The 26,964-nt window shown below is 33.3% G+C and overlaps 2 protein-coding genes across 2 annotated transcripts; both read right to left on the reverse strand.

Moving 5' to 3' along the window:
- Positions 1-26,564, reverse strand: LOC138319955 (uncharacterized). The gene is made up of 4 exons (XM_069263062.1): positions 25,162-26,564; positions 1,201-1,307; positions 497-608; positions 1-225 (listed from the first exon to the last, which is right to left on the reverse strand). The coding sequence occupies exons 1-4, from the start codon at positions 25,217-25,219 to the stop codon at positions 59-61; spliced, it is 444 nt and encodes a 147-aa protein (XP_069119163.1). The 5' UTR covers positions 25,220-26,564; the 3' UTR covers positions 1-58.
- LOC138320147 (uncharacterized) lies at positions 18,533-20,844 on the reverse strand. The gene is made up of 6 exons (XM_069263201.1): positions 20,795-20,844; positions 20,498-20,612; positions 19,940-20,083; positions 19,381-19,454; positions 18,973-19,107; positions 18,533-18,605 (listed from the first exon to the last, which is right to left on the reverse strand). The coding sequence occupies exons 1-6, from the start codon at positions 20,842-20,844 to the stop codon at positions 18,533-18,535; spliced, it is 591 nt and encodes a 196-aa protein (XP_069119302.1).
- Positions 26,565-26,964: the final 400 nt, after the last annotated feature.

Consider the following 26,964-nt stretch of genomic DNA (forward strand, 5'->3'; position numbering starts at 1 on the left):
CAGGTTGTTGCCATTTAATGTTTTGTTTGCAGCGTAGAACAAAACAGAAGGTAATAAATTAATCCTCCTTCTGTTTGTATTTAGCGCATATAATTCCGACATCCCCACTAAGACTTTCTCCAGCCTTTGCTGCAACAAACTTGCCATTATGTTTCACCAACAGACAATTTTCACAGCCCCCGTCAAGAATTACGCCGGTCAGAAAGCTTGTTGTATGTTTTAGATCTGAATAAAAAAAAAAAAAAACACCTCATTGGTATTTTTGCAGAGTTCATGTGCATATTTTTCTATTCCGTTATTAAGACGTTTTTCAATGCCAAATATCTGAGCAAAGATTCTATGTTTGCCTTGAATTAAGGACGAACAAAAGTTCGTTTGAGTTTGTTTTTTCCGCCTCCCTTAAGTATTCCTACATTCAGACAACTGTGACTTTCATGGTAGATATAGTGTACCACTTTGAATTCCTATATTTATGAATTTAATTCTCATTTCTTACCTTCGTGCTGCTCTGAAATCTTTTCGAATTCCTTTGCAAAGCGTTTTGCAGCACGGAATTTACCAATCAACGCCATGTCCTTGCATTTATCCTCTAATGTCTTGCAATGATCCTGGAATAAGAACATTAGTTATAGCAGATATGGTCCGTGATATGATACGGTAACAATGGTGCACTTAGAATTATTACAACGTACAATATCGCAAATCAGTAAAACGTTTAACAATTGCCCAGTACAATAGTTAATGTATAAATTCATGTATTAAAAGCTATTTTATACAATTCAGTAAACCAATGACTTTTCTATTTCAAACAGTTTTATTGACAAATACCAAAGGAATTAGACAGCAGACATTACCTACATAAGTATTCTCTCGTTGTCATTTACCATATTGATTTTGGACTTCACTTATGAGATAGTAATAGCCCCAATATCCAAAACAACAGAAAACTTCTTAAAGTTAACAAAAAAATATATTGTGAAAAAATAAGATAGGCATTAGACTTCAGATATTGTTATTTAGACATCGTAGTTATGAGTCACTTTGGTACAAATTTGAGTTGTTGCTCCCCTAGCACACCGATACGCTCCACGACAGCCAGATGGAGCTGATGAACGAATTTCACACAACATCAAAATGAAAGGAGCGCTATATATACCATTTACATGCAAATGTATGTTTCTGGAAGTAAACATTACCTACCTTTCCGTTGCTCACGGTGAAGGAAGTGAGGTTATCTGCTTTCTGGTACACCACACAACCAATCATTTTTTTGCTGTTTATGATCTCGTGATGCCATGTCGGATCGCCTGTAATAGTAGGGATTTTTAAGTAATTTAACATTTTTGGTCACCATCAATAAATTAATGTTGTTACCATGGCATTAAGCTTTCATTGCATAGTCAAGGCAACGAAGTGGTTCAAAGGTCCCTGACCATAACATATTACTGGTAACTGGCAATGTTATGGTATTGTTACGATTGTATTAAAGTTTTAACTTTCATTGCATATTCATCATATCTTCTCAATCAAAGACATATTTCATTCGGTAAGCAACGTATCTTTTGTTGCCATAGTTGTTCGAAAAAATAATTGAGTGCCATTGCATGAATGATTTATAAGATATGTTAAGTAAAGACACTGTCGCCCTACGCTTTAAGGAATACGTAATTCTTACTTACCGACGACAAGAGGCTTGGATACACAACCAATCAACAACAAAACCATCAATGTACCCATGGTAATGTCAGGGAATGAGTCCAGTGTCTGAATGAAGGAGAGTTCTCCTTCCATCTTAAATATAGAATTATCCTAGAAATTCGGCGCCGATCATAGTCATAAAAATAATCAATGACCATTAACGTTGGTTTTAAAAGTCTTACATAAACATTACGTACACTAAATTAAAACAAACGTTTCGTTTGTTCAAACGTTGTTATGTGTTTGATGATCTATCATTTTGACTACAAAATGTGTACCATCTGCAATGAACAAAATAAATATCTACCTTATACAATAAACAGCTACTATATACAAAAAAGCATCTACGTCATGCAACTAACATCTACGTCGTACAACAAACATCTACGTCATACAACTAACATCTACTTCGTACAACAATTATCTACGTCATACAACTAACATCTCCTTCGTACAACAAATATCTACGTCATACAACTAACATCTACTTTATACAACAAACATCTACGTCATACAACAAACAGCTACTTTATACAACAAATTCTACGTTATACAACACATATCTACGTTATACAACAAACAACTACGTCACACAACAAACAACTTCGTCATATAACAAACATATATGTCACACAAGAAACAACTCCGTCATATAACTAACATCTCTTTATACAACTAACATCTACGTCATACAACTAACATCTACGTCATACAACTAACATCTACGTTATACAACTAACATCTACGTTATACAACAAACATCTACGTCATACAACTAACATCTACGTCATACAACTAACATCTACGTTATATACAACTAACATCTACGTTTTACAACAAACATCTACGTCATACAACAAACCGCTACTTTATACAACAAACATCTACGTCGTATAACTAACAGTTACGTATACACTTAAACACATTGTAGTATCAGTCCTTAGATACATTGATTTATCTTATCAACTGGGACCAAACAAGTAATCGTGAAGGAACAATAGTCGTGATTTGAGAAAAAATAATTGTTTACACGTCATAAAGCACATTATTTCCACATAAACAAAACAACACCATAATAAAGTATTCGCAAGCAGCTCCACACATTCGGAAATCTGGATGCACAATAGAATATGCACAAAATCACGACTACAGGTTGGGACCCAGTACCTTAAAGTCTAAACCTTCTGTGAATGCTTTTCGTTTCATCTGACATTTTGATTTACTTCTTTACGGGTCTATTCCCAAGAAAACAGGACATATTCTCTCCTTTCACATGCATTTTATGTGGAAAACGTGAATTCATTTAAGCATTGAACGTTTTCCAGTTTATATAGAGCTTCATGTTGAATTTGCCTCTGTCCCAGTTGACTTTCCTATTTGGCTACGAATGCCAACTGAAAGACTTGCTATATGCTAATATCGCTATTTACATTTGATAAAAAAACATTTTAATCATAATTCATGAAAAAATCATTCAAAAATATCATTTGGTTCAAACGAAGCGGGACAAAATAAAAAAAGTCCATCCTGTTTAACCCCCTATAACTCACAAGGGACTCCGACCTGACCTTCATCATATGTCATATCATGATGTCCTAAACCCTGGGTACCTGTTAACACAAAGTAATGCTTATCGGTCATGCCACCAGAGGGCCCAAATTGACACTCCTCATTTCTCAACCAAAGGGGACTTTGATGGAGCTGAAACATCAGGAGAGCAGATTACCGTTGACAGAAAGATGGACGATGATATCATACTGCCTTATCCCTTATCAGGAATCATCATTCATTTTAGGGACCGCAATGACCGAGTGGTTAAGATGTCTCGATATATTACTGCAAGCCCTCCACCTCTAGGATGCGGGTTCGAGTCCCATCTGGGGCAGTTGCCAGGTATTGACCTCTGGTCGGTGGTTTGTGTCTGGGTACTCCGGCTTTCCTCAAACAACAAACCTAGCACGTCCTTACATTACCCTTGCTGTTAATAGGACGTTAAAAGTCCACTACCTTTGCGGAGCAAAACTAAAAGGTTTCTTGAAAACATTAAGAACACAAAAAAGTACACATCCATGATATGAGATCAGTTAACAATACCAAATAACAAATGCAAGATTTACTGCGTAATATGTGATTACTGTCGAAATTCATTTCGCTTTTTTGTCGTCTGGCGCAGGGAGTGGCAACAGCCGCGCGGTATTTAGGACAACGACGGGAAAACATAAAACGACCCGCGTTACAAAAATTAACATTTGAATTATTTCATTTAAATTGTTCCGAAGATGATGATGAGTTGTAGTATTAACGGTTAGTTAACAACTTTTGCGACTATACAAAATTATCAATTTCGTTATACATCCCTATTTTAGATTTTAAAAGCCGTTCCGGAAAGGTAGTGTGCCTTTAAACTAATAAAACTAAAACACAAAAATCATTCCAAGATGGCGGAGAAATGTTTGAAGATGATAGGTGTGAAAGTTATTTTAAGCAGATGCTGGCATTTTTAGTGTGTTTTGCGTTGTGATTGATTTAACTTTTATCTTGCCCATAGGATGTTTCGATTTGATAGTAACAAATGATAGTATTTTTGTTTTAAAGTCGATGAATCCATGCAAAACAAAATCAAAGCGAGCGACAGTTAAGTAAAAACAAGAAAAGTAACACCTAATGAGTACCTCACTGAGTTATGCAAATTAATTTATTTGCATTCTTGATATTATTTTGGGTTATGAAGTCATAAACAAAAGACGGAAGTACATTCATGAATATTTACATTTTTCACTGCAGCCTTACTATGTAATGTTACCAATCGCAGTTGGCATTCATCAGTCTATGAACTGTCATTCGCTTATCATGACAATTCATTATAAATGCAAACTCTCTTGGGATTTTAACATAAAATCGAAATCAAATATTAATATAAGCCTATGTCTAGTTAACATTCATATTGCCTATGAATGCCAACTGAAAGACGTGCAATGCTTAATTAGACGCGACTTCGATAAAAATAAGCTATTTTGTGACACGTATTGTAAAGATCGTTTTTATCATCGGTAATGTGATTGAAAGCAATTCTTTAAAGGGCTCATCTAGATGTTTAGTAACCATTAAGAATGCAGTGTGAAAAAAATATTTTATGGAAATAACGGAACCGATAATTATTTTTTTCCATTTCCTTTTTAATTAATGTATTCACACTCTATCTTTCACCCAATACCCCATTTGAGAATGAAATTTCGTTTTCGTTACAGACAGATCTATTTCGGGCAGTATGATTAATACTGGACCCTAGGTGTAAAGGGGAGTTTTTTTAATTTGAACATCATCCCAAGAAATATATATCAAACAAAATATTGCTTAACGCTTGGATAATGGATCGATGACAACGATAAATTGCATGGTATTCATCAAAGAGGCAATGTACATGAAAATAAATGAATCAATCCAAGATATCAAGATAAATCTAATTATTACATTATGTAATGTCTACTACCCCAAGTCACCAAATGAAACAGTATGGAAAAATATAAGAGCCGACAGCGAGAATCCATATAAGCTTCTGACGGATAAAGATTTAAGTTCCTACGAAATCATAGGAGCATTTGGGACCGTGCTGGATCAATTCTAATAACTATTCTGCAAAGCACTCATATCCATAATGTGATATATCCAATATGGCACCAGAAAACGTGTCAGTGTGTTTGCCTGAATGTTGAATATAGCGGGTTTCTTATATTTTTCTCGTACATGTATGTGTTACCTTAGAAGTGCTTCACACTTTCTACCCTTATAATTTACTGCCGTGTCTTGTGTTTATTTAAACATATGTTCACATAAATATATACATCAATTGATACATTACACAATAATAACATGAGTACTTTATCAGCTGGTGGTACTATTAAAAGATTAATGGAATGTGACCATAATCTATAAACTTCTGTGTTGTCTGTTTTACGTCTGAGTTTTCGAGTTTGAAAATTTGATATGTCACCATTAGCGTTAAGACGAATGTTGCATCGTCTTTTAATACGTTAGACAAAATCATGTTGATACGAAAATAATCTATATTTCCATTTTCTGTACATATGCTTCAGATTATTTCCAAAGGTGTGGATGCGAAATTCGCCCACACTCCAATTTTTTTTCAAAGTGTCAAAGTTATTGATGCCGTTACTGGGCGAAAAAATGACATGCTATTTTTTCATTATTTTATCTAAAACCATAAGTTTTTGATGATGAAATAAGCTTTGAAAATCATTTAAATGACTTCAGATGCCTATTCAATGTTAGTTACAAAACAAAAATTATGCCATATGTATTCTTAGTTGGAAATATATCTTCAAAAAGTAATAACACTATTTAAATGTTAAATGAAAGTGCAGACAACCATTTGGCTTCAGGATTTGACCGTATGTACTCATTTTATGTAAATATAAATCGTTTCCAGCTCTTATTTGTACCTGTAAATTAAAACCTAAACTAGTAATACTCAAAATGACATGCTATTTTTTTCATTAATTTATCTAAAACCATAAGTTTTGATGATGAAATAAGCTTTGAAAATCATTTAAATGACTTCAGATGCCTATTCAATGTTAGTTACAAAACAAAAATTATGCCATATGTATTCTTTTGTTGGAAATATATCTTAAAAAAGTAATAACACTATTTAAATGTTACATGAAAGTGCAGACAACCATTTGGCTTCAGGATTTGACCGTATGTACTCATTTTATGTAAATATAATGATTTTCGGCAGTACTTCCAAAAATCGTTTCCAGCTCTTATTTGTACCTATAAATTAAAACCTAAACAGTAATACTCAAAATGACATGCTATTCTTTTTTCATTAATTTATCTAAAATCATAAGTTTTGATGATGAAATAAGCTTTGAAAATCATTTAAATGACTTCAGATGCCTATTGAATGTTAGTTACAAAAACAAAAATTATGCCATATGTATTCTTAGTTGGAAATATATCTTCAAAAAGTAATAACACTATTTAAATGTTAAATGAAAGTGCAGACAACCATTTGGCTTCAGGATTTGACCGTATGTACTCATTTTATGTAAATATAATGATTTTCGGCAGTACGTCCAAAAATCGTTTCCAGCTCTTATTTGTACCTGTAAATTAAAACCTATACAGTAATACTCAAAATGTAGGTAACTTTTAGTAATTAATAACATTTTAAAAGCTAATCTTGATTTGTAAGTAAGACAAATACGATATGTAAAACTTTAAAGGTCTAGGTGCATTACTACATAATATTTTCTTTTCATGCCTTTTGCCATTTTTGAAAAAGCATAAGGACCTGAAATGATGTTTTCTAACAACACTCTGGGTATGTGGCAAGAGAACCCAAACATGCTTATGAAAGAGGCTTCATTTTTTATTTTAAACCTATTTATATTGGTTTTGTACTAATACGTTTGATAGTAAATTATTTTTTCAAGCAGAAAAACATAATTTTATCAGGGATAATAAAGTTTTTGACAGACTCCAATGTGGCATGTTATCGATTGTGTCTACAGTTTTAGATCATCTTGAAACATGCCATAAGTATATTATCTAGCAGATATTTAAATAAAAACTAAAATCTGGGAAAATATCTTTTCAAAAGATGTACTGAAAAGTAATCATTTGTTCTAGTGACTTTAATTCAAAATCGTCAATAAGCACCCAAATAAAACAACAATTTGTGATAGAAATTTTTGTAAACTAACATATTTATTATCAAATTGTACATTTCTATTCTTGCATTTTATGTAATAGTAACTGTAAAAGCTTAATCACCTTATAATTATGCTCTAGGGTTATTCTATTATTAGAAATAAAAGATTAATCGGAAAGCCATGTAGTTTTATCAGCAGCTCAATTTGTTTGTTTGATTGGTTGTTTGATTACTAAACGTCCTATTCACAGCCAGGGTCATGTAAGTAAAGCATCCCATGAACGTGGTCTGTTACGTGTATTAAGTGCGGGTGTGTTTTGAAAGACTGCGGTCGGTTCGTGTTGTGTCTTCTTGCATAGTGGGAATGTTGCAGTGCTATATCACTTAAGCATGCCGCCGAATATAAACATGTAACAGACACCAACCTGTCGTATTTAAGCAGCTCAAACTTAAAAGATGCTAAATAAGACTAATTACTTTCGTTCTTATGTATATAAAACTACTTGATATTAATATAAAAAATCTTAAACATAATAACCAATAATGTTCACTTATATCTAAAAATATCTAAATTCTAACCTGGTTTCAGTGTCGCCAATATTGTTACCATGGAAACCAATAATTTTGCAAGTGCTACCATTATATCATACCGTTATTAATATACAATTTTTTTTATTTAAATCGAAATCTGGAATATCAAAAACGCAAATACATAGCTAGGTATATTTACAAAATATGTTCCATTGTTAACTGCACTCGATATGTTCAAGTAAAATAAAACCGGTTTTCACAGATTTTAAATTTTTGAAACTGATTTACACACAGACCGAAAAATGCCCTTGACAGAATTTCTAATGCAGGGTAAAAATGTGGACACATCTTTTACAGTGTGAACTGAGATGACAAAAGAACAAGTATTTTTATTATATTTATTGTAAATATTAATCTGTCTTCGTGTAATAAGAATTTAACCTTTGTTGCTGTGTACGGCCAAACGGTAACAGATGAATACTTTTATGACTAACTATCTTGAATCGTGTGAAAATACTTCTATAATTATGTGTGTGTGTGTGGGGGGGGGGGGGTGGAATACACAACAGGTTATGCTAAAGATACCAGAAATTTATATTTATAGAAACAATGCTATAAATTTTGTGATAAACCTCTTAATATTATGGACTCTCTTTGATCTTATAGATATTTGGGCGTGAACAAAACAAAGATACAAATTGATATACTTGGCATAGCCCAAATAATAAAGAAACAAGGTTGGATTACTTCCTGGTATCTTCAGACATGGCTCCTTTAATAAAAGATAGTGACATTGGTATCAGTTATAGAACAGACCGTAGTCCAATTTCCATAACATTTGAATTCATCAAACAAAAAGGGGAAGAGGAACATGGAAACTCAATAATAGTTTGCTGTGAGATCAGGAATATGTAAGATTTGTTAAACAAGGTATAACTGTATAAAATCATGAAGAAGAAGACCGTAATCAACTAGATTTGAGTGGCTCTTTATTTTTTTTTTTTTATTTTTTTTTTTTTTTGGAAACTAAAGAATTTACTGTAAGAGGTATAACTATTGCTTATTCAGCACAGAAAAAGAGGGATAGGGAGAAAGAAAAAAACCCAGATAGAAACAAAATTTGATAAACTACAGAAAGCTGAGCATAGACAAATAGAAGAAATAGAAGAGCTGGAAATGGAACTAAAAAACGTTCAGAGAAAATAGAATTAATGGCATTATTTTAAGAGTAAAAGTAAGATGGAAAGTAGAAGGTGAGAAAAGTACCAAATATTTTTGTAATTTTGAGAAAAGAAACTTTCAGGAGAAACTTATTCCTAAAACTTATCAAAGAAAATGGTGAAGAGGTTACCGATTTGGCAGATATATTACACGAAACAAATACTTTATTACGAAAACCTCTACACAAAAAAAATTCAGATTAATCCACATACTTTCTTTGATGAAATAAATCCATTTGTTAACAAATTAACAGCAATTAGTATTTGGTACATGTAAGGAATAAGTCACCTGGTATAAACGGATAAACTGTAGTATTTTACAAAACAAAATTGGGTATTTGTTTGTTTGTTTGATTTTATTAACGTCCCTATTAACAGCGTCATGTAAGGACGGCCTCCCATGTATGCGGTGTGTTGCGTGATTGTTGTGCGAGGTGAGTGTACTGGGAGACTGCGGTATGTTCGTGTTGTGTCTTCTTGTATAGTGGAACTTTTGCCCTTTTTATAGTGCTATAATCACTGAAGCATGCCGCCGAAGACACCAAGCAACATACCCCACCCGGTCACATTATACTGACAACGGGCGAACCAGTCGTCCCACTCCCTTTTTGCTGAGCGCTAAGCAGGAGCAGAAACTACCACTTTTACAGACTTTGGTGTGTCTCGGCCAGGGGACAGAACCCAGAGGCTTCCTCACAGGGGGCGAACGCTCAACTCAAGGCCAAAAGTGAGGCGGTGCCAAGGGAGGCATTAGGAAGGATAAAGTTAGGAAGAATAGAAAAGATAAGATCCTAAATTTAGTCACCTTTTACGATCATGCAATAGGGGCAGCAGGTACAATTCTAACGCCCTAACCTGCAGGGCCACAAAATTGGGTAGAGAATCATATTTTTTAAAACGTTTCTCTAAATCATGCACATATAGAATGGCCAATTTTCAATCTCACAAAGACGTGGGATGATTTACTTGTATCCCTAAGGAAGAAAAATCGAAATTATCTATGAAGAATTGGAGGCCCATTACACTTCTAAATTATAAAAATTGCATCATCGGTTATTTCAAATGAAAAATGAAATATAAAAGGAAGATATATTGGAGAATGTAGTAAATTAATTGCTGATTTAATAGAAAACACTGAAAAAAAATTTCCCTGGACTACTTTTATTAATTGATAATGAAAAAACTTTTCGATTCTCTCGAATTTGATTTTATATTCGACTCTTATTTTTATAGTTTTGGGACCTTCATTTATTCATTGACTTAAATCCTTGGTAAAAAAGTTCCTGTTGTATTATTAATAATGGCCATTGTTCAAACTTTTTTGAAGTACAACATGGGGTGAGGCAAGGTGACCCCTTGAGTCCATATATTTTTATTCTATGTGTAGAACTTCATATTTCAGCTAAAGATCAATCAAAGTATAAAAATGTATTACAATAAACAATTCAGAGTACTTAGTAAACCAATTTGCGGATGACATATCACTTACATTATCAGATGATCCAGTATCTCTTGAAATAACAAAAGCATCGGGTCTCAGAATAAATCTCGAAAATTTCAAGTAATATGGATTGGGGCAAGAAAGGTTTGTAGGCATAAATTATTTACCTATTAAGAAATTACCATGGAACAATCAAGGTATCTTTAAACTTCTTGGTATTAAATATAAATTTTCAAAAGGCAAACATCTATGAAGATAATTACAATGAAAAACTTCAATCTGTTCAAAAATTACTAAAAGATTAGTCATTTCGAAATTCATCTCTTATTGGAAAAGTAACCATTATTAGAAGTTTGGCTTTAACTATTTTCATTCAAAACATTGACGGTCCTTCCCGACCCTCCCTCACATATCATTGATGAATAACAAAAAAACTTTTTTTTTTCAATTTCTTATGGGATGGAAAGCCAGTATAAAATAAAGAGGAATGTTATTTACAATGATTACATAAATGGAGGATTACACCTACCACATGTTTTGACTTTCTGTCATGCTCTTAAGATGTCTTGGCTAAAGAAAATTGTTGCTCCCCCTTAAAACCATTCGGCATGGGGAGACTTGACTGTATTTGACAAATAAGAGCGTTTTGGAGGAGATAAAAAATTTTCAAACTTACAAAACAGGGTTTAATAAAGTTATCAGAAAAATTCAATACTTTTTGGAGAGAAGTATTTATAATTTGGGCTTCCCTACAAGGAAATATGTCACCCACAACCCCAGAAGAAATAATATCTCAGCCTATTTTTCTCAATCATTTCATGAAAAGAGACAATCAGAGTTTTATTCATGACGAGATGATGCAAAAAAGATGTTTTTCATATTTCCAACTTACTGGAAAATGGTCGATTTATGTCCCTTGATTTTTTTTGTCACAAGTACAAGATAAATGTCAATTTTATAGAATATTATGGAGTCATGAATGGTCTATTTTAAATAGCATACTTTCATTTTTATGCACAAAGATTTGTAAAATGCCCATAACATACTGATTGATACATATGTAAAATTATACATGTTTACAGTATGACAATATATGTGTGATAATGAGGATAATATGTAGTATGATGTTACATTTATGTAAACTGTATGCAGATGTCTGTGATTGTTTTTAAATGAATAAAAAAAAAGAACAGGGTTTTATTTTGTTTTTCCCCAGAAGTGTGTTTGTTTGTAAAAATGTTGTTTCAAATAGAATCTATTTAACACTCAAGGAATGGCTCAGATAGTGTACGATCTACTTACTCAAAGGATTTATGAATAAAAATGCAGAATTTTTGCAAAGGGCCTTCAGCAGGAGCAGAAACTACCACTGTTATGGCCTATCGTTTCATTTTGATTGTCGTAGGCTACGTCACTAGATATCTAGAAGCAATCGCTTTGAAGAGCATCGATACCGAGAGGGTTGGAGGGGCAATCGTCGACATCTTCAGCAAAGTGGCCAGGAGACAGAACCAAGAGCCTCCCAAAACATATACATTGTAGACAAGGGAGGCCGTCCTTAAATGACCCTGGTTGTTAGTACGTTAAACGTTATAAACCAAACCAAACCAAATATACATGTGGCTACAAATGAAATTTCTTTCATTGAGATATATTCAAAAATTATTTAAATTAAATGTTGGTCGTTGCGAAAAATATACCTTTTCACGGTTATTTCCGCACATGCGCACAAACGCTTACGGAAGACAACTCATAGTTCCGCATTTCTTAACAACTTATAATGAGGTCGTTAGCTGCAGAATATGGAGTTGACGTACTAAAGAAGAAAAAGGCTGATCTGATCAACGACCTGATATCATGTAAAGCTCCTGTTTCTGTGTTAACGCCAGTACTCAACAGATCAACTGATGAGATATCGATACAGACACCAGTGTCCCGTGAGGAAAGTTTACCCCCATTCAACCAGGTCACATATGTCAAAGATGCGCAATACCCTCTGGTTACTTTTAGTGATATATATGACTTTATCCTGCAACTGTCCCACATACTGACCGATAACTACTGCCAGATAAACTTGTGCTTTATCTGTCAATTACGATATGCTTTATCCGTCAATACGATCACGTGAATTTGTTCCATATCTGACGGAACTTTTTCTAACTTGACCCAGAACTTGAACCTTCCGGTGAATGAAACGTCAGTCAGTCCCGCTAAAACGTGACGTCACATTCACCGAAATGACGTCATTTTTACGATATCGAAAATCTCGTATGGCGGTGTCGTCTTTTTCTTGGCTTATGACAAAGGTATGTATTGTTAAGTAATTCTTTAATGGGTATTTATTGTTATTTGAGTATTTTCATTTCCTTTCAGTGATATATCACACTGAATAGAATTACGGTTACTGATTGTGAATGCGCTTCTTTATTTCCCACGGCAGTAAAAAGGAGTACACTCTCATTCGCTTAAGTGAATGAATCTTTACCTCCGCATCAAAGAAGCGTCTCGCTTCGAGCGAAACAAAGTAAGGAACTGTCAATTTGCTTTCGTTTTGAATGCCATAATGGTTGCAGGATAAACAGAATACACGGTTAGTATCTTACAATACAAGTTTTATTTTGGTGCTCGACACGGAAAGCCGAGATGACTCGGCAAAGCCTCGTCATCTCGGCTTTCCTAAGTCTCGCACCAAAATAAACCTTGTATTGTAAGATACTAACCATGTATTCTCTATTTATGGTGGTGTGAACAATTTTAAGGGACTGGATAGAGCTGTGAAGCACTTCAGCGCAGGAGATGTGAATGTCATAGGCACAGCAAAGGTACAGTACTGTAGGCATAATTATTTTTCGTATTCCCATTTCATAGTCTACCAAAGGCGATATATTGTTCTTTTTATGGAATGAGCTTCCTGGTTATGTGTTTAAACTTAACTCTGACTATACTTTCACGAATATACATAAAGTATATGCATGGCTTGCTCTCTAGTATGTTAAAAGTTTTAAACTCTATACAGTATGGTATTCTATATGCAAATCCACTAATGCCCTTGTTTGGTCCGTGTATACTAAATAGTCTTTATTCTTTCTTATAGGTGACCGATAAAGTCATATACATCAAAGGAACCTGTCAAGCATCTATGAAGAAGCATGTCTATGATGTATATGTGTGTCTGTCCAGCACAGGAGCTAGCTTTGCTACCAAAATTATTGGTTTTAAAAGCTGACATGAGGTTATGTTAATATTTGTAAATATTCGCTTGCTTTATGATGAAATTCAAATTAAATAATGCATTCTGTTGAAAAGCAAAAGGAACTTGAAATATTTGCTATAAAGTTTATCAAAGAGGACATGTAAACTGCAGAAATGTTGATTTAGTTTCTACTAGGAATATGTTATTTGTTTTATTTTAATTTAGTTAAGTTATTAAAAAGTGTTTGATATGATTCCAGTTTAGCACAGACATGCAGTCATATGGGGAGTATGCTGTTTGCCTTAAGCAATGCAACAAGTGCAACAACTGATACATGCAGTTCAACTTCCAGGCTGTGCGAATGGAATATCCCTCACCATTCTGTTAAACCAAAGGCAGTGAGTGAACTGAAAACAGGTATGACTAATTAAAAAAAACAATCTGTTAAAAACTCAAGTTTGATCATTTTGAAATATTAAATATTGTACTACGATAGTCTTTTATTTCACATGCTTATAATTAATTTGTCTTTGTTTTCATACCAAATCAGGCTTTCTGATTGGCCAATATCATTTTTGCATACCACTATGAAGAAAAAAATCCGAGAACGGCGCGAAACCCCGATGTTACCGTGACGTCACAATAGAGACATTGACGTTGCGTATTGATTAGGAAAAAATAATCCCTTGAAAAACCAATATAATGTTACATTTAAACATACTTCATTTTATCAAATAGAATATGAAATTAATTATAAGTATTGATGTCACTATTTTTTAATTTTATCGGGGTATGAAAAAAAATTGTTTGCGAACTTTTGTGAGAATCCGCTACCCCGATAAAATTAAAAAAATAGTGACATCAATGCTTAAATAATAATTGCATGTGTAACATTTAATATTTTTTTTAACATAATCTCTTTGTTAAACATTTTAGTGTTGTTAAAGTAAGTTCTATATCATAGCAATTTTAATTTGGTAAAATGATTTTAAATTTGTGTAAATTTCACTGGAGAACAGTTAAAGGCCTACTACCTTTCCGGAACAAAATAAAAGTTTCTTAAAAAAAAAACATAAATAACATCAGAAAATACATGCCGATGGCCTAAGATAAGGTTACGACACCAAACATGTGCAATATTTCTGGTGTAATATATGAAACCAATGGTGAGTCAATTTGCTGTTTTGCCGTCAGGCGCAGTGATAGTCAACTATACTGCGGTATTTAGGACGATGGAGGGAAACATAAGATGACCCGCTTTATTAGAATTAACATTTGATTTATTAAATTGTTCAGAAGGTGATGATAGGTGTAGTATTAACGGTAATTCTAAGTTAATAACTTTCGCGACTCTACATAATTATCGATCTTGTTTTACTTTCCCATTTTAAAAATCGTTTTCGGAAAGGTAGTGGGCCTTTAATGGATCATAGAATCCTATACGAAATCCACCCTATACATGTTATACTGGTACAGTGGTAATTTTACACAGTTTAACATAGGACATACCAGAAGATATTGTATGGATTCTTAAAAACCTAGCCTTTAATGACCTTTTTTAACTTGAAAGGAAAACCCACATTGATGCCTGCAAGCATGGATCCTGTGCAAACAGATGACAGCAGTGCACTGCCTTGCATGTCAGCATTTGACCCGAGACATACATCAACCCGTGGCAATGATGTTGAAAGGACTAAAGCACTTGACAGATTTTAAAGCTGTATTTCAAAATACTGGTACATTTGTATATATATCAACAAAACAACAATAACAATAACAGTAACTTATGATAATAAATATTATGCATTGAAGAAGCTTATTTTATTAACATCAATTAAGGCCAATTGAAACTAATAATTGCACTTCTTCATTTCTCGCGATGTCAAAATCTGATAACTCAGTGTTAATATTGTTAGTTTCTAGATAAGTAAGAATCTTAAATAGTATTTTTGTGTGTTGACAATACACACTGGGAAATGTTTTTGCATGGAAAGCGAAAGATTAACTTTAAATGGCCCATATTTTACAATTGCATGACTAGACAAAATCAAAATTAAAAAAAAAAAATATACAGGTAGAAAACCTTAATTTATAAAATAAATAAGCAATATTTGGGGTAATATATTATGTGCAAATTTCCAAGAAATATCTATACACAAAATTACTAGTCTTCGAAGTTATATCATAACCTTTAAAATGAATGGCTTAGCATTCCTATATTTCATCTGTGAAACAGCCAGGGAATTTTGTTTACCAAGGCTAACAACAAGAGTGACTCAAATAGAAATAAAGATTTTGTTTTAGGGTTAGCACATTTGTGGAATATACCAGACACTGCCCCAGATGCTTCTATTGAAATGGAAGTCAGTTCCACAATAGACCCCATGTTGTTTACGAATGCCTGTAAAGAAAATTGTAAGTCAAATATTTTACATCACAAAACCTTATCAGAACCACTCAATTAAATAAATAACAACTTGAAGCTCATAATATTTTGATTTACAAATATAACTTTACAATATACACCAATTCATATCAATTAGTGCACTGATCAAGTAACAATACTGTAATAACAGTTTGTTGCTGACAGGTATATGTAGGATGTAAATTGACATAATTGACATGAAGTGTTTACTGAATTACAGTACCCTCGTTGAGCATAAGTGCAGAACTGGTCAGTTTCATAGAGTATCATACAAGAGATCAGAGGGTATCACAGATGTGGAAAGACCTGCATATTGGCCGCCTGACCAGTTCCATATTTGGAGATGTCTCGAGTGCAGGTGACAACCCAAAGTCTTTAGTAAAAAGGATCTTAAATGGATCAAATCTTGACAGGTAGATAATATCACAAGGGATTATGTATTATGCATGCAAGTTTACGATAAGAATTACTTTCATTCCTTTAACTCTGTAAATTTGTAGATCATTCATTTTCAAGTGTTTATGTACTAAAATCTATGATTAATGCACAGGAGCCTCAGTAGCCATAAAATGGTCTGACTTCAACAGCTATGATGCACTACCACCTGCTGTACAGTGGGGGCATTAACTGCGAAAGTAAGGCTTAAGAGCAGAACACACCTGCAGACAATGGTCAACCCCAACATCACTTTCGAGGTGGAGAATACTGGCTTGACATTGTGTGAAACTCATTCATTTCTGGGTGGTTCCAGTGATGGCAGAGTAAATGAAGGTGACATAAGTGGGGTCTCGGAAGTGAAATGTCCATACTCGGTCAAGGGGATTAAGGTTAACCAAATGGAGGTACAGGATATTGTTGCCTTGAACAGTAATGACTTATGCCTTGAGTGTGTAGAGGAAGAGGTACAGTTAAGGCGAAAACACAAGTATTATTCCCAGGTACAGGGGGAAATGGCAATCATGTCTTTGTCATTTTGTGACTTTGTTGAAAGAATTAATTTTGATATTGATTATGTCAATGCAATGATGCCCCAAACTTGTGGAATTTTATATTAAGCATATTTTCCAAGTATTTTACCAGTAATGATTTGTAATTTTCAGAAAGCAATGTGTTCAATCCTAAGTAGAGAATAATTATGATAAAGATGGCTATTGATGACATATTTTTATGGCATTCAAAATGTTGCCTCAGTGAGGGCACTCCTTCCTAGTGAGAAAGTGGTCCTAAAGTTTTTCACACAAATAAGAATGAGCTCTCTTATAAAAATTTAGAACTAATTGTTATTTACAAAAGTTGTCACTGTTGCCTTGATAGTACATGGTATATTTCAACCTTCTTCCGTACCAACGGTGGAAGGAGCTTTAACTTTTCTCAAATGATACTGCAGTGATCCATTGAGAATATTGAAAGCTTTTGAGTTGATCCAAGATTAAAAAAAATCATTTTGATCTTCAACCAGTTTCATTTTTACAATTCAAGGAAGAACAACTCAGACGGTAGTGGAATTCTCATAACATTAAATTAACAGCTGCATAGAAATGATTATTCCCAACTGTAATTTGATCAGAAAGTACATTACATATGTACACATATATAATTGACGCTTACAAATTAAAGTAATTGAATATTATTTTTTTTAAACTTAATAAACCTGTCTTTAATTGTATTCAATAGTTACAATATGTTTGTTTTGAATTCCTTTTTCTTAAAAGTGAACTATTTACATGTACATGTATGTATGAAGTCGAACAGGGATTTAATTTATGTGAAGGGACAATAAGTGAGCTTAATATTTTTGTAATCTGTATTGAAAATGAATTTTTTTAATGAAAAAGAAATGATTATTACAGAAATAAATTAGTTTTAAAGTTAGTACTTTTTGTCATTATGTCCATTGTTTGTATGACCATGTTCTAAAACTCTTGGGTCATAGTATCAACCACAATGGTTAAGGGTGTCAATGCCTTTATCTTGATTTTGTAAACCATGTGGACCAGTTGGAAGGTGCTAACAGTTGGTTTTAAATGATCAAGAATATAAATTGAATATAAAACAATAGTTTACATTTACAAAAACCAAAAGTATTCTTTAAACTGTTTGCAAACTTGAAAAGTCTGTATCAATGTAGCAGTAACAGGGATCACTACAGGTGAATTTTTTATGATGGATGAAAGTGTGTAATGATTTTTTTCACTAAAAGAATTTATACACAAGCTTTTTGTCAAAAGTTATTAAAATTACACAATTAATTATATTTAAGTATTTTTCTTTTGCAACAAAACTACTTAATAAAGTTCATTTATTTCTTGTATCATAGTTATTAGGACAAAAATCCTACATTTGTTAATTATGATTGGTCCAGCAAAGCTCTACCATAAGTGATCACATTGAAGTCATGATTGGCATAAAATGGCAAGTCCCTAGTCATTAAACAATTATCAAGACAAACAGGCATGAAGATACTGTACTTAATTTACTAAAGGGACGTCAAAATTTGTCAAAACAACAGATGACTTAAAAATGTGTGTTGATAATGGTTGCAAAGTAAGTTGCATGACTCCATCAAGAATATGGAAATGTTTTACTCTACAATCGATTATAACTCGAACAGAGGGATATTTCAATCTAAAAGAAGTTGGCATACTCCTATCAATGATATCTCGTGAAGGAAATTGATTTAAAAAAATCTATTTCTTTCCGCAGAAAGACAATCCCAGTAGAAAAGTAGAAAAAGTTCCTTCTGATATGAGAAATCTATCTGCCAAATCAGCAACTAAAAGACCTTACCGCAACCTCATCACTACAGCAAACAGTTGGTCTACAAGCTCCAAGTATCCAGTAGATGGTCTTTGTCTGTCTGCAAAACTTGACGTCTTCTGCCCTACCCAGTACCTCATCTTCTCTGCCTTTGGTTTAAGGAAACTAAAAAAGAATCATTATTAATGAATCAAAGATAACATGGGGAACATAATAGTACACAAGAATGAACCTTGGTTATTTTTCATAGTACTTTAACTGAAACTACAAAAAAATTAATAGATACTGACCTAAGAAATGTACATCTCAAAAGTAAGGTTCAGTATTAGTTTATAATATATTCACCCTAGCATTCTTGGATGTGGTTTATATGCACATACAGTATAACACAATTATGGTAATAATATAATATGTACATTACATATAAAGACAACATACTTGAACAGCCACAAGAAAACAGTAAATGTAGGTTGTCCAGTATAAAAACGTGTCTTCTCATCATTATCTTGGATCTTGTGAACCCCCCCAATTGGACTCCTACACTTGTTCTTTGGTCTTTTGCAGCTCTTTCTTTAGTTTCCTGTTTCCTCTAACAGTGGATCAGGATCACACTGAACTCCTAAAAATGAAAGAATGAAGATTTCAATAGCATTCACTTAAAAGTAAACAACTGAACTTTTATTGATATAGTGCTAAAATCAGAGTTCATGCATTTCCTGTTTAGAATAGAGACACTACAAAGTTTGTCTGCATTTCTTTTAAACAAAATAAATGTATAGTTATGCTTGTAATATATGCCCAGTGGGTTAGATTAGAAGTAAACAAACAAATCTAAAAGTGAGATAAGTACAAACCGTTATCAACAAAAGTCTTTGGTTCAGTTGGTTGTACCGTGTGATGTGTCTTACAGTAGTGGTGGGAAAAACATGCTGAAGTTATAATTGCTTTCCCCCTCACGTATTTTCTTAAACTCTGCAGAACAAGAAAAAATACATACGATTCCAGCAGTTGAATGCTCCGACCAGGAATCGAACCCCCCGTCTTTGGTTGTGAAGAACCAAGGCTCTACCGACTGAGCCAATGAAGCATGTTCCCAGCTGAAAAACCATATAAATACTGTATAAACCTCACTGACCCGCTCCTTTTACAGATAAGATATTTGCACATAATAGATGTACATATCATGCACGTAATTTGAATATGATATGTTAACCTAATATACAGTACTTAGCCTATGGAACTTCAGAAATCCTTAATAAAGCATTTAACACACTTTGACTCCTTCAGTTAAGTCACAGGAGTTTGACGTTCTGTGAAAAAATATATGGTATACATATATAAAAAATACCCCTATATACTAGATACAGGGATATTTTTTTTATATATTTATACCATATATTATTCACAGAACGTCAAACTCCTGTGGTTAAGTTGACCATGCATACGCATACGTGCACAGTTCATTGTCATTAAAGTGTTCCTCAATTTGTTATATTTGTTTATGTTAAACAGAACTCATGTCTTTCTATCTGTTCTCGTCTGATCTGTCACGGACGGGGGTCTTTTCTTTATACGAGAATAACGTCGGCCGGTAGTTTTCGTCTGATGGTTCGTCACTGTGCCACCCGCCGTGAAAATGTTCAGAACATATGCGACTTTCCTCATTTGGCCTGATTTTAAATCATCCCCAAAATCGATCAAAATTAGCAGGCCAAAACGCCTTTTAACCGTGTGAACTGAAGTGGTCTCCATGCAGGTGTAGTAAGATATTTGTGTCTCCATGCAGGTGTTTTATTTGTGTTTTAAAGACGTTGTACTAAGTAAGTCTTAATTGAACAATGTCTCATAATACCTTCTCTCAGAACGTCGATACGACAAATAACGTTCATACTGTTGTTCCATTTAATCAAATACATTGTACGTTATCTCAGAGGAGATATTAGTTACCTGGGACATGTATGTAAAATTTACATTTTTTTGCTTGATCACTGGAATATTAAGATCTGCATTTTCATGTGCTGAATTGAAAACGAGGTTTATCTATACATATAAATGCTTCATGAAGTAGTTGGTCTTCCCCATATGTTTTCGCCCATGTTTCCGAATTGTGCAATATGATCATCAGCATAATTTAATAGACTCGTAGAAATTTGTAATCTGATTTTTTTTTTTGTTATTTTAAAAACGGATTCTTAAAATTTTCGTTTCGAAGATCTGTATCACTACGAGACGATAATTTGGTAGTGTGACTAGTTTGAGGAACTTAAAGAATCACTTGTTTTTATGCTTTGCTGAAATCTAGAAACATCGCTGCCTTGACTTTAAGACGTTCAGAACAATATCAGATTAGAATGCCGTTAAAGAAGACAATTTATTGACATATCCAAAGCAGTGGTTGGTTACATGCATGTAGGTTAATATTTAAGATGTGCAGTATTTTCAACATTTGCCGATCGTACAACCAAGGAAAGAAACTTTTCATAAATATTCCATATTTTTTACAATTACTGTAGTTTATTATTTAAACGTACAGTTATATAATGAGGTGGTAACTTAATTAGAAACTGGTGAATACAGGAAACAATTCTTTGATATATTGAAGTGGACGTTTAAAGTTGGCGCTAGTGATGTTTTCTAAATTTGTAAGTGGTCAATCCACTGCTGAAAAGAACTTTTGTTTATATATATATATATTGAAATTATGGAGCTTTTTTGTCTTTTATTGATCATTTAAAGAAATTATATCAAGTACAACAACGCTAGACTTTTATACAGCGACATATCTAAAGTAACAAATGTTCAAGCTAGTCAAAGGAAGTTTAGACATCTCTGTTTACGTAAAGAAATGCTAATTTTCCTAGCAGTCAATTCTAAATGTATGATAAATGAAGACATAATTCTCGCTTTCATAACACCCAAATTGTGTTATGTGATTGCTGCGATGGGTTGTCCCCTATAATCGTTATTCTAAAATTTTCTTTGCTTTAATTCTTCTTTGTTCGGTCGAATGGAAATGTATTTGTTAGTGGGTCTTTATTACATTTGATTTTTGAAACTCAATCTTCATATGACACGAGGTAATGGTTAGCACAATTACCTTGATTTACAACTTGTTGATGCTCTCAGTTAGTTCTGGCAACGTTTATTAAGAGTTAATTTTGATGAGGTTTTGTAAGTAAACCAAACAGTTTGCATATATGACTTTAATTGTGAGAATTAATTTTTGACAAATCGGATGACGTTTCTCGTGTAACCGTTTATCCCTGTAGGATATTTCTAAGTTAAGGAGTATGATTATTATGATGATGATTTGTATCAGTGTCTTCTCTGTAGCGATATAGACGCGTAGGAACGTAAATCAGTAATAAAACTTGTCTTAACTTCTTGAACATCATGTGTGTATCTTTTGTATTTCCCAAGTAGGCGAAAATATAGTCGATCTTCATCTCAAAATTCATATAGGAGAAGGTATGCTCTATTGACAATATGTGTAGGTTAAATTGTAAAAAAATATTCAGAACTAGTTGCAATGAGCTTTTGCTACTCAAAGTATTATCCTCTGTTTGCAAGCTATAAAACACTTCTTCAGTGATGTTTAGCAGTATGAAAGTTTGGATGCATCATAACTAACGTTATGTAATTTGTTGACTTGTATTTTAGGTACCTTGTAAAATTTAGAAAAATACGCAAACATGTACAAAATTTGTCAATTTTTCAATTTGTCGTTTCATTTGTTAACCATGCCAACCAGATGACATCTGATAACTGGGAAACATAACCATTATATCTGTTTTCCCTTAAAAACACCAATATGACAGTTCGCTTCATTTTTAATGTAATAGACTTTTTGTAGTGTTGTTGTAAAAAGAACAAAAACAAAAGCAAATATCAGGTTGTTGCCATTTAATGTTTTGTTTGCAGCGTAGAACAAAACAGAAGGTAATAAATTAATCCTCCTTCTGTTTGTATTTAGCGCATATAATTCCGACATCCCCACTAAGACTTTCTCCAGCCTTTGCTGCAACAAACTTGCCATTATGTTTCACCAACAGACAATTTTCACAGCCCCCGTCAAGAATTACGCCGGTCAGAAAGCTTGTTGTATGTTTTAGATCTGAATAAAATAAAAAAAAAACACCTCATTGGTATTTTTGCAGAGTTCATGTGCATATTTTTCTATTCCGTTATTAAGACGTTTTTCAATGCCAAATATCTGAGCAAAGATTCTATGTTTGCCTTGAATTAAGGACGAACAAAAGTTCGTTTGAGTTTGTTTTTTCCGCCTCCCTTAAGTATTCCTACATTCAGACAACTGTGACTTTCATGGTAGATATAGTGTACCACTTTGAATTCCTATATTTATGAATTTAATTCTCATTTCTTACCTTCGTGCTGCTCTGAAATCTTTTCGAATTCCTTTGCAAAGCGTTTTGCAGCACGGAATTTACCAATCAACGCCATGTCCTTGCATTTATCCTCTAATGTCTTGCAATGATCCTGGAATAAGAACATTAGTTATAGCAGATATGGTCCGTGATATGATACGGTAACAATGGTGCACTTAGAATTATTACAACGTACAATATCGCAAATCAGTAAAACGTTTAACAATTGCCCAGTACAATAGTTAATGTATAAATTCATGTATTAAAAGCTATTTTATACAATTCAGTAAACCAATGACTTTTCTATTTCAAACAGTTTTATTGACAAATACCAAAGGAATTAGACAGCAGACATTACCTACATAAGTATTCTCTCATTGTCTTTTTCAATATTGATTTTGGACTTCACTTATGAGATAGTAATAGCCTCAATATCCATAACAACAGGAAAACTTTTTAAAGTTAACAAAAAAAATATAAATTGAAAAAAATAAGATAGGCATTAGACTTCAGAGATTGTTATTTAGACATCGTAGTTATGAGTCACTTTGGTACAAATTTGAGGCTCCCCTAGCACACCGATACGCTCCACGACAGCCAGATGGAGCTGATGATGTTACATGTATCTATAATCTGATCGACATTTTTTGATAATTCTAATTTCAAATATTTAGTTATTTGAATCCCTTTTCAAAGACAGATACAGGCCAAAAGAAAAATGATATTTTTATCAAACGTATGGCAGTGAGAATTTTATATGTGTTGTTGACTGTCTGGGTCAACTGTGAAATGTATGTATTGTTTCGTCATTCTTGTCTTATTCGCCGTGCGTTCTATTTGCAGATTCGCACCCCTTTTTCGATACGAACTGTACAAGTGGTTTTTTTTCAGAAGCTTACTTTTTGGATCCAAGATAGTGGACCCGAGATTTTTCATTTGTCATCGAAGTATTTTCTTTGTTGAAAATTACATGGATTATTTGTTTCACTGTATGCCGAAAGTATTTAGGTATTACTTTTATATTAATTTATTTTAACAGAAAAATTTTTGATAGTTATATTCGAAGCGTATCTTTCATATGGATGCCGCCATCATGGAAACATCCAAACGAGTTCCATTAGGCGGTGCCGAATCACTGGTAAACTGGTACGGATCCGCAAATGGACCGCACGGCTAGTATACAGTTTACGAGATATAAACCGCTTCTAAGTCCCTGAATTATCGTGCATTTTATACCGCAAAAACCACTACCACGAATTTCACACAACATTAAAATGAAAGGAGCGCTATATATACCATATATATGCAAATGTATGTTTCTGGAAGTAAACATTATCTACCTTTCCGTTGCTCACGGTGAAGGAAGTGAGGTTATCTGCTTTCTGGTACACCACACAACCAATCATTTTTTTTTTTTTTTTTTTTTTTTTTGCTTTTCATTATCTCGTGATGCCATGTCGGGTTGCCTGTAATAGAAGTCATTTAAGTCATTTAACATCTTTGGTCACGATGAATGAATGAATGTAATTACCATTGCATTAAGCTTTCATTGCATAGTCAAGGCAACGATGTGGTTCAAAGGTCCCTGACCCTAACATATTACTGGTAACTGGTAATGTTATGGTATTGTTACCATAGTATTTAAGTTTAAACTTTTATTGCATATTCATCATATCTTCTCAATCAAAGACATATTTCATTCGGTAACCAACGTGTCTTTTGTTGCCATAGTTGTTCGAAAAAATAATTGAGTGCCATTGCATGAATGATTTATAAGATATGTTAAGTAAAGACACTGTCGCCCTACGCTTTAAGGAATGCATAACTTACTTACCGACCACAAGGGGCATGGATGCAAAACCAATCAACAACGAAACCATCAATGTACCCATGGTAATGTCAGGGAATGAGTCCAGTGTCTGAATGAAGGAGAGTTCTCTTTCCAACTTAGATATAGAATTATCCTAGAAATTCGGCACCGATCATAGCCATGAAATATTTAATGACAATTAACGTTGGTTTTAAAAGTCTTACATAAACATTACGTAGCACTAAATTGTAACAAACGTTTCGTTTAAACATTTGTTCAATACGATATTATGTGTTTAATGGTTTATCAGCTGGACTACAAAATGTGTATCATCTACAATGAACAAATAAATATCTACGTTATGCAACAAACAGCTACTTTATACAACAAACATCTACGTTATACATTTAACATCTGCGCTATATAACAAACATCTACGTGATACAACTAAGATCTACGTTATATAACAAACATCTACGTTATACAACAAACATCTACGTCATACAAAACATCTACGTTATACAACAAACATCTGCCATGTCTCTCAACTTTATCGTACACAGAAAACACGCATACAGGGGGTCACGTGGGGATATGATTGAAATGTTCAAAATACTTTCTGGAAAATACGATAAAGAAGTCGCTGATTTGTTTTCAATCAACCAGGGATCAAGTACCCCCGGACATGATTTGAAAATGTACAAAGAACATTCAAGGCTGTGCGTGAGAAAACACTTGTTTACCCAGAGAGTCGTGAATACTTGGAACAGTCTCCCATCAAATATTGTTCACTCTAGGACAGTTAAGCAATTTGAATATGAACTCGATTCACATTGGAAAAATCAGGCACAAAAGTATTTGTACACTGAATAAATAAAACCGTAAATTTCTAAGAGCTGACTATTATAGGATTATAAAAAATCCTGTACATGTTAACATGTATGTTGTCAGAATAAATCTATGTATCTAAGTTATACAACAAACATCTACGTCATACAACTAACATCTACGTCGAACAACAAAATCTACGTCATACAACAAACATCTACGTTATACAACAAACATCTACGTTATTCAACAAACATCTACGTCATACAACAAACATCTACGTCATATAACTAAAATCTACGTCATACAAGTAACATGTACGTCATACAACTAACATATACGTTATACAACTAACATCTACGTCATACAACTAAAATCTACGTCATACAAGTAACACCTACGTCATGCAACTAACATTTACGTCGCACAACTAAAATCTACGTCGAACAACAAAATCTACGTCATACAACAAACATCTACGTTATACAACAAACATCTACGTTATTCAACAAACATCTACGTCATACAACAAACATCTACGTCATATAACTAAAATCTACGTCATACAAGTAACATGTACGTCATACAACTAACATATACGTTATACAACTAACATCTACGTCATACAACTAAAATCTACGTCATACAAGTAACACCTACGTCATGCAACTAACATTTACGTCATGCAACTAACATTTACGTACGCAACATTTACGTCGCACAACTAAAATCTACGTCATACAACTAACATCTACGTTATACAACTAACATCTACGTCATACAACTAAAATCTACGTCATACAAGTAATATCTACGTTATACAACTAATATCTACGTCATACAACTAACATCTACGTTATACACCAAACAAACATTGCAGTATAAGTCCATAGATACATCGATTTGTCTTATTTACCCAACCAGTGGTCGTGAAGGAACAATAGTCGTGATTTGAGAAAAATTTAATTGTTTGCATTTCATGAAGCACGTTATTTCTAC

This window comes from Argopecten irradians, chromosome 3, assembly GCF_041381155.1.
Source record: "Argopecten irradians isolate NY chromosome 3, Ai_NY, whole genome shotgun sequence".
Lineage (NCBI taxonomy): Eukaryota > Metazoa > Mollusca > Bivalvia > Pectinida > Pectinidae > Argopecten > Argopecten irradians.

What these genes read in the sequence shown, in the direction of transcription:
- LOC138320147 (XM_069263201.1), bottom strand. Translation starts at nt 20,844, where the DNA reads ATGGAACAACAGTATGAACGTTATTTGTCGTATCGACGTTCTGAGAGA. An exon ending in TATCGACGTTCTGAGAGAAG is followed by an intron (nt 20,613 to 20,794) that starts GTATTATGAGAC and finishes ATTTAAAATCAG; the next exon opens with GCCAAATGAGGAAAGTCGCA. An exon ending in AGCATTCAACTGCTGGAATC is followed by an intron (nt 19,455 to 19,939) that starts GTATGTATTTTT and finishes GGGGTTCACAAG; the next exon opens with ATCCAAGATAATGATGAGAA.
- LOC138319955 (XM_069263062.1), bottom strand. Translation starts at nt 25,219, where the DNA reads ATGGGTACATTGATGGTTTCGTTGTTGATTGGTTTTGCATCCATGCCC. An exon ending in TCACCGTGAGCAACGGAAAG is followed by an intron (nt 609 to 1,200) that starts GTAGGTAATGTT and finishes TTCTTATTCCAG; the next exon opens with GATCATTGCAAGACATTAGA. An exon ending in GATTTCAGAGCAGCACGAAG is followed by an intron (nt 226 to 496) that starts GTAAGAAATGAG and finishes TTTTTTATTCAG; the next exon opens with ATCTAAAACATACAACAAGC.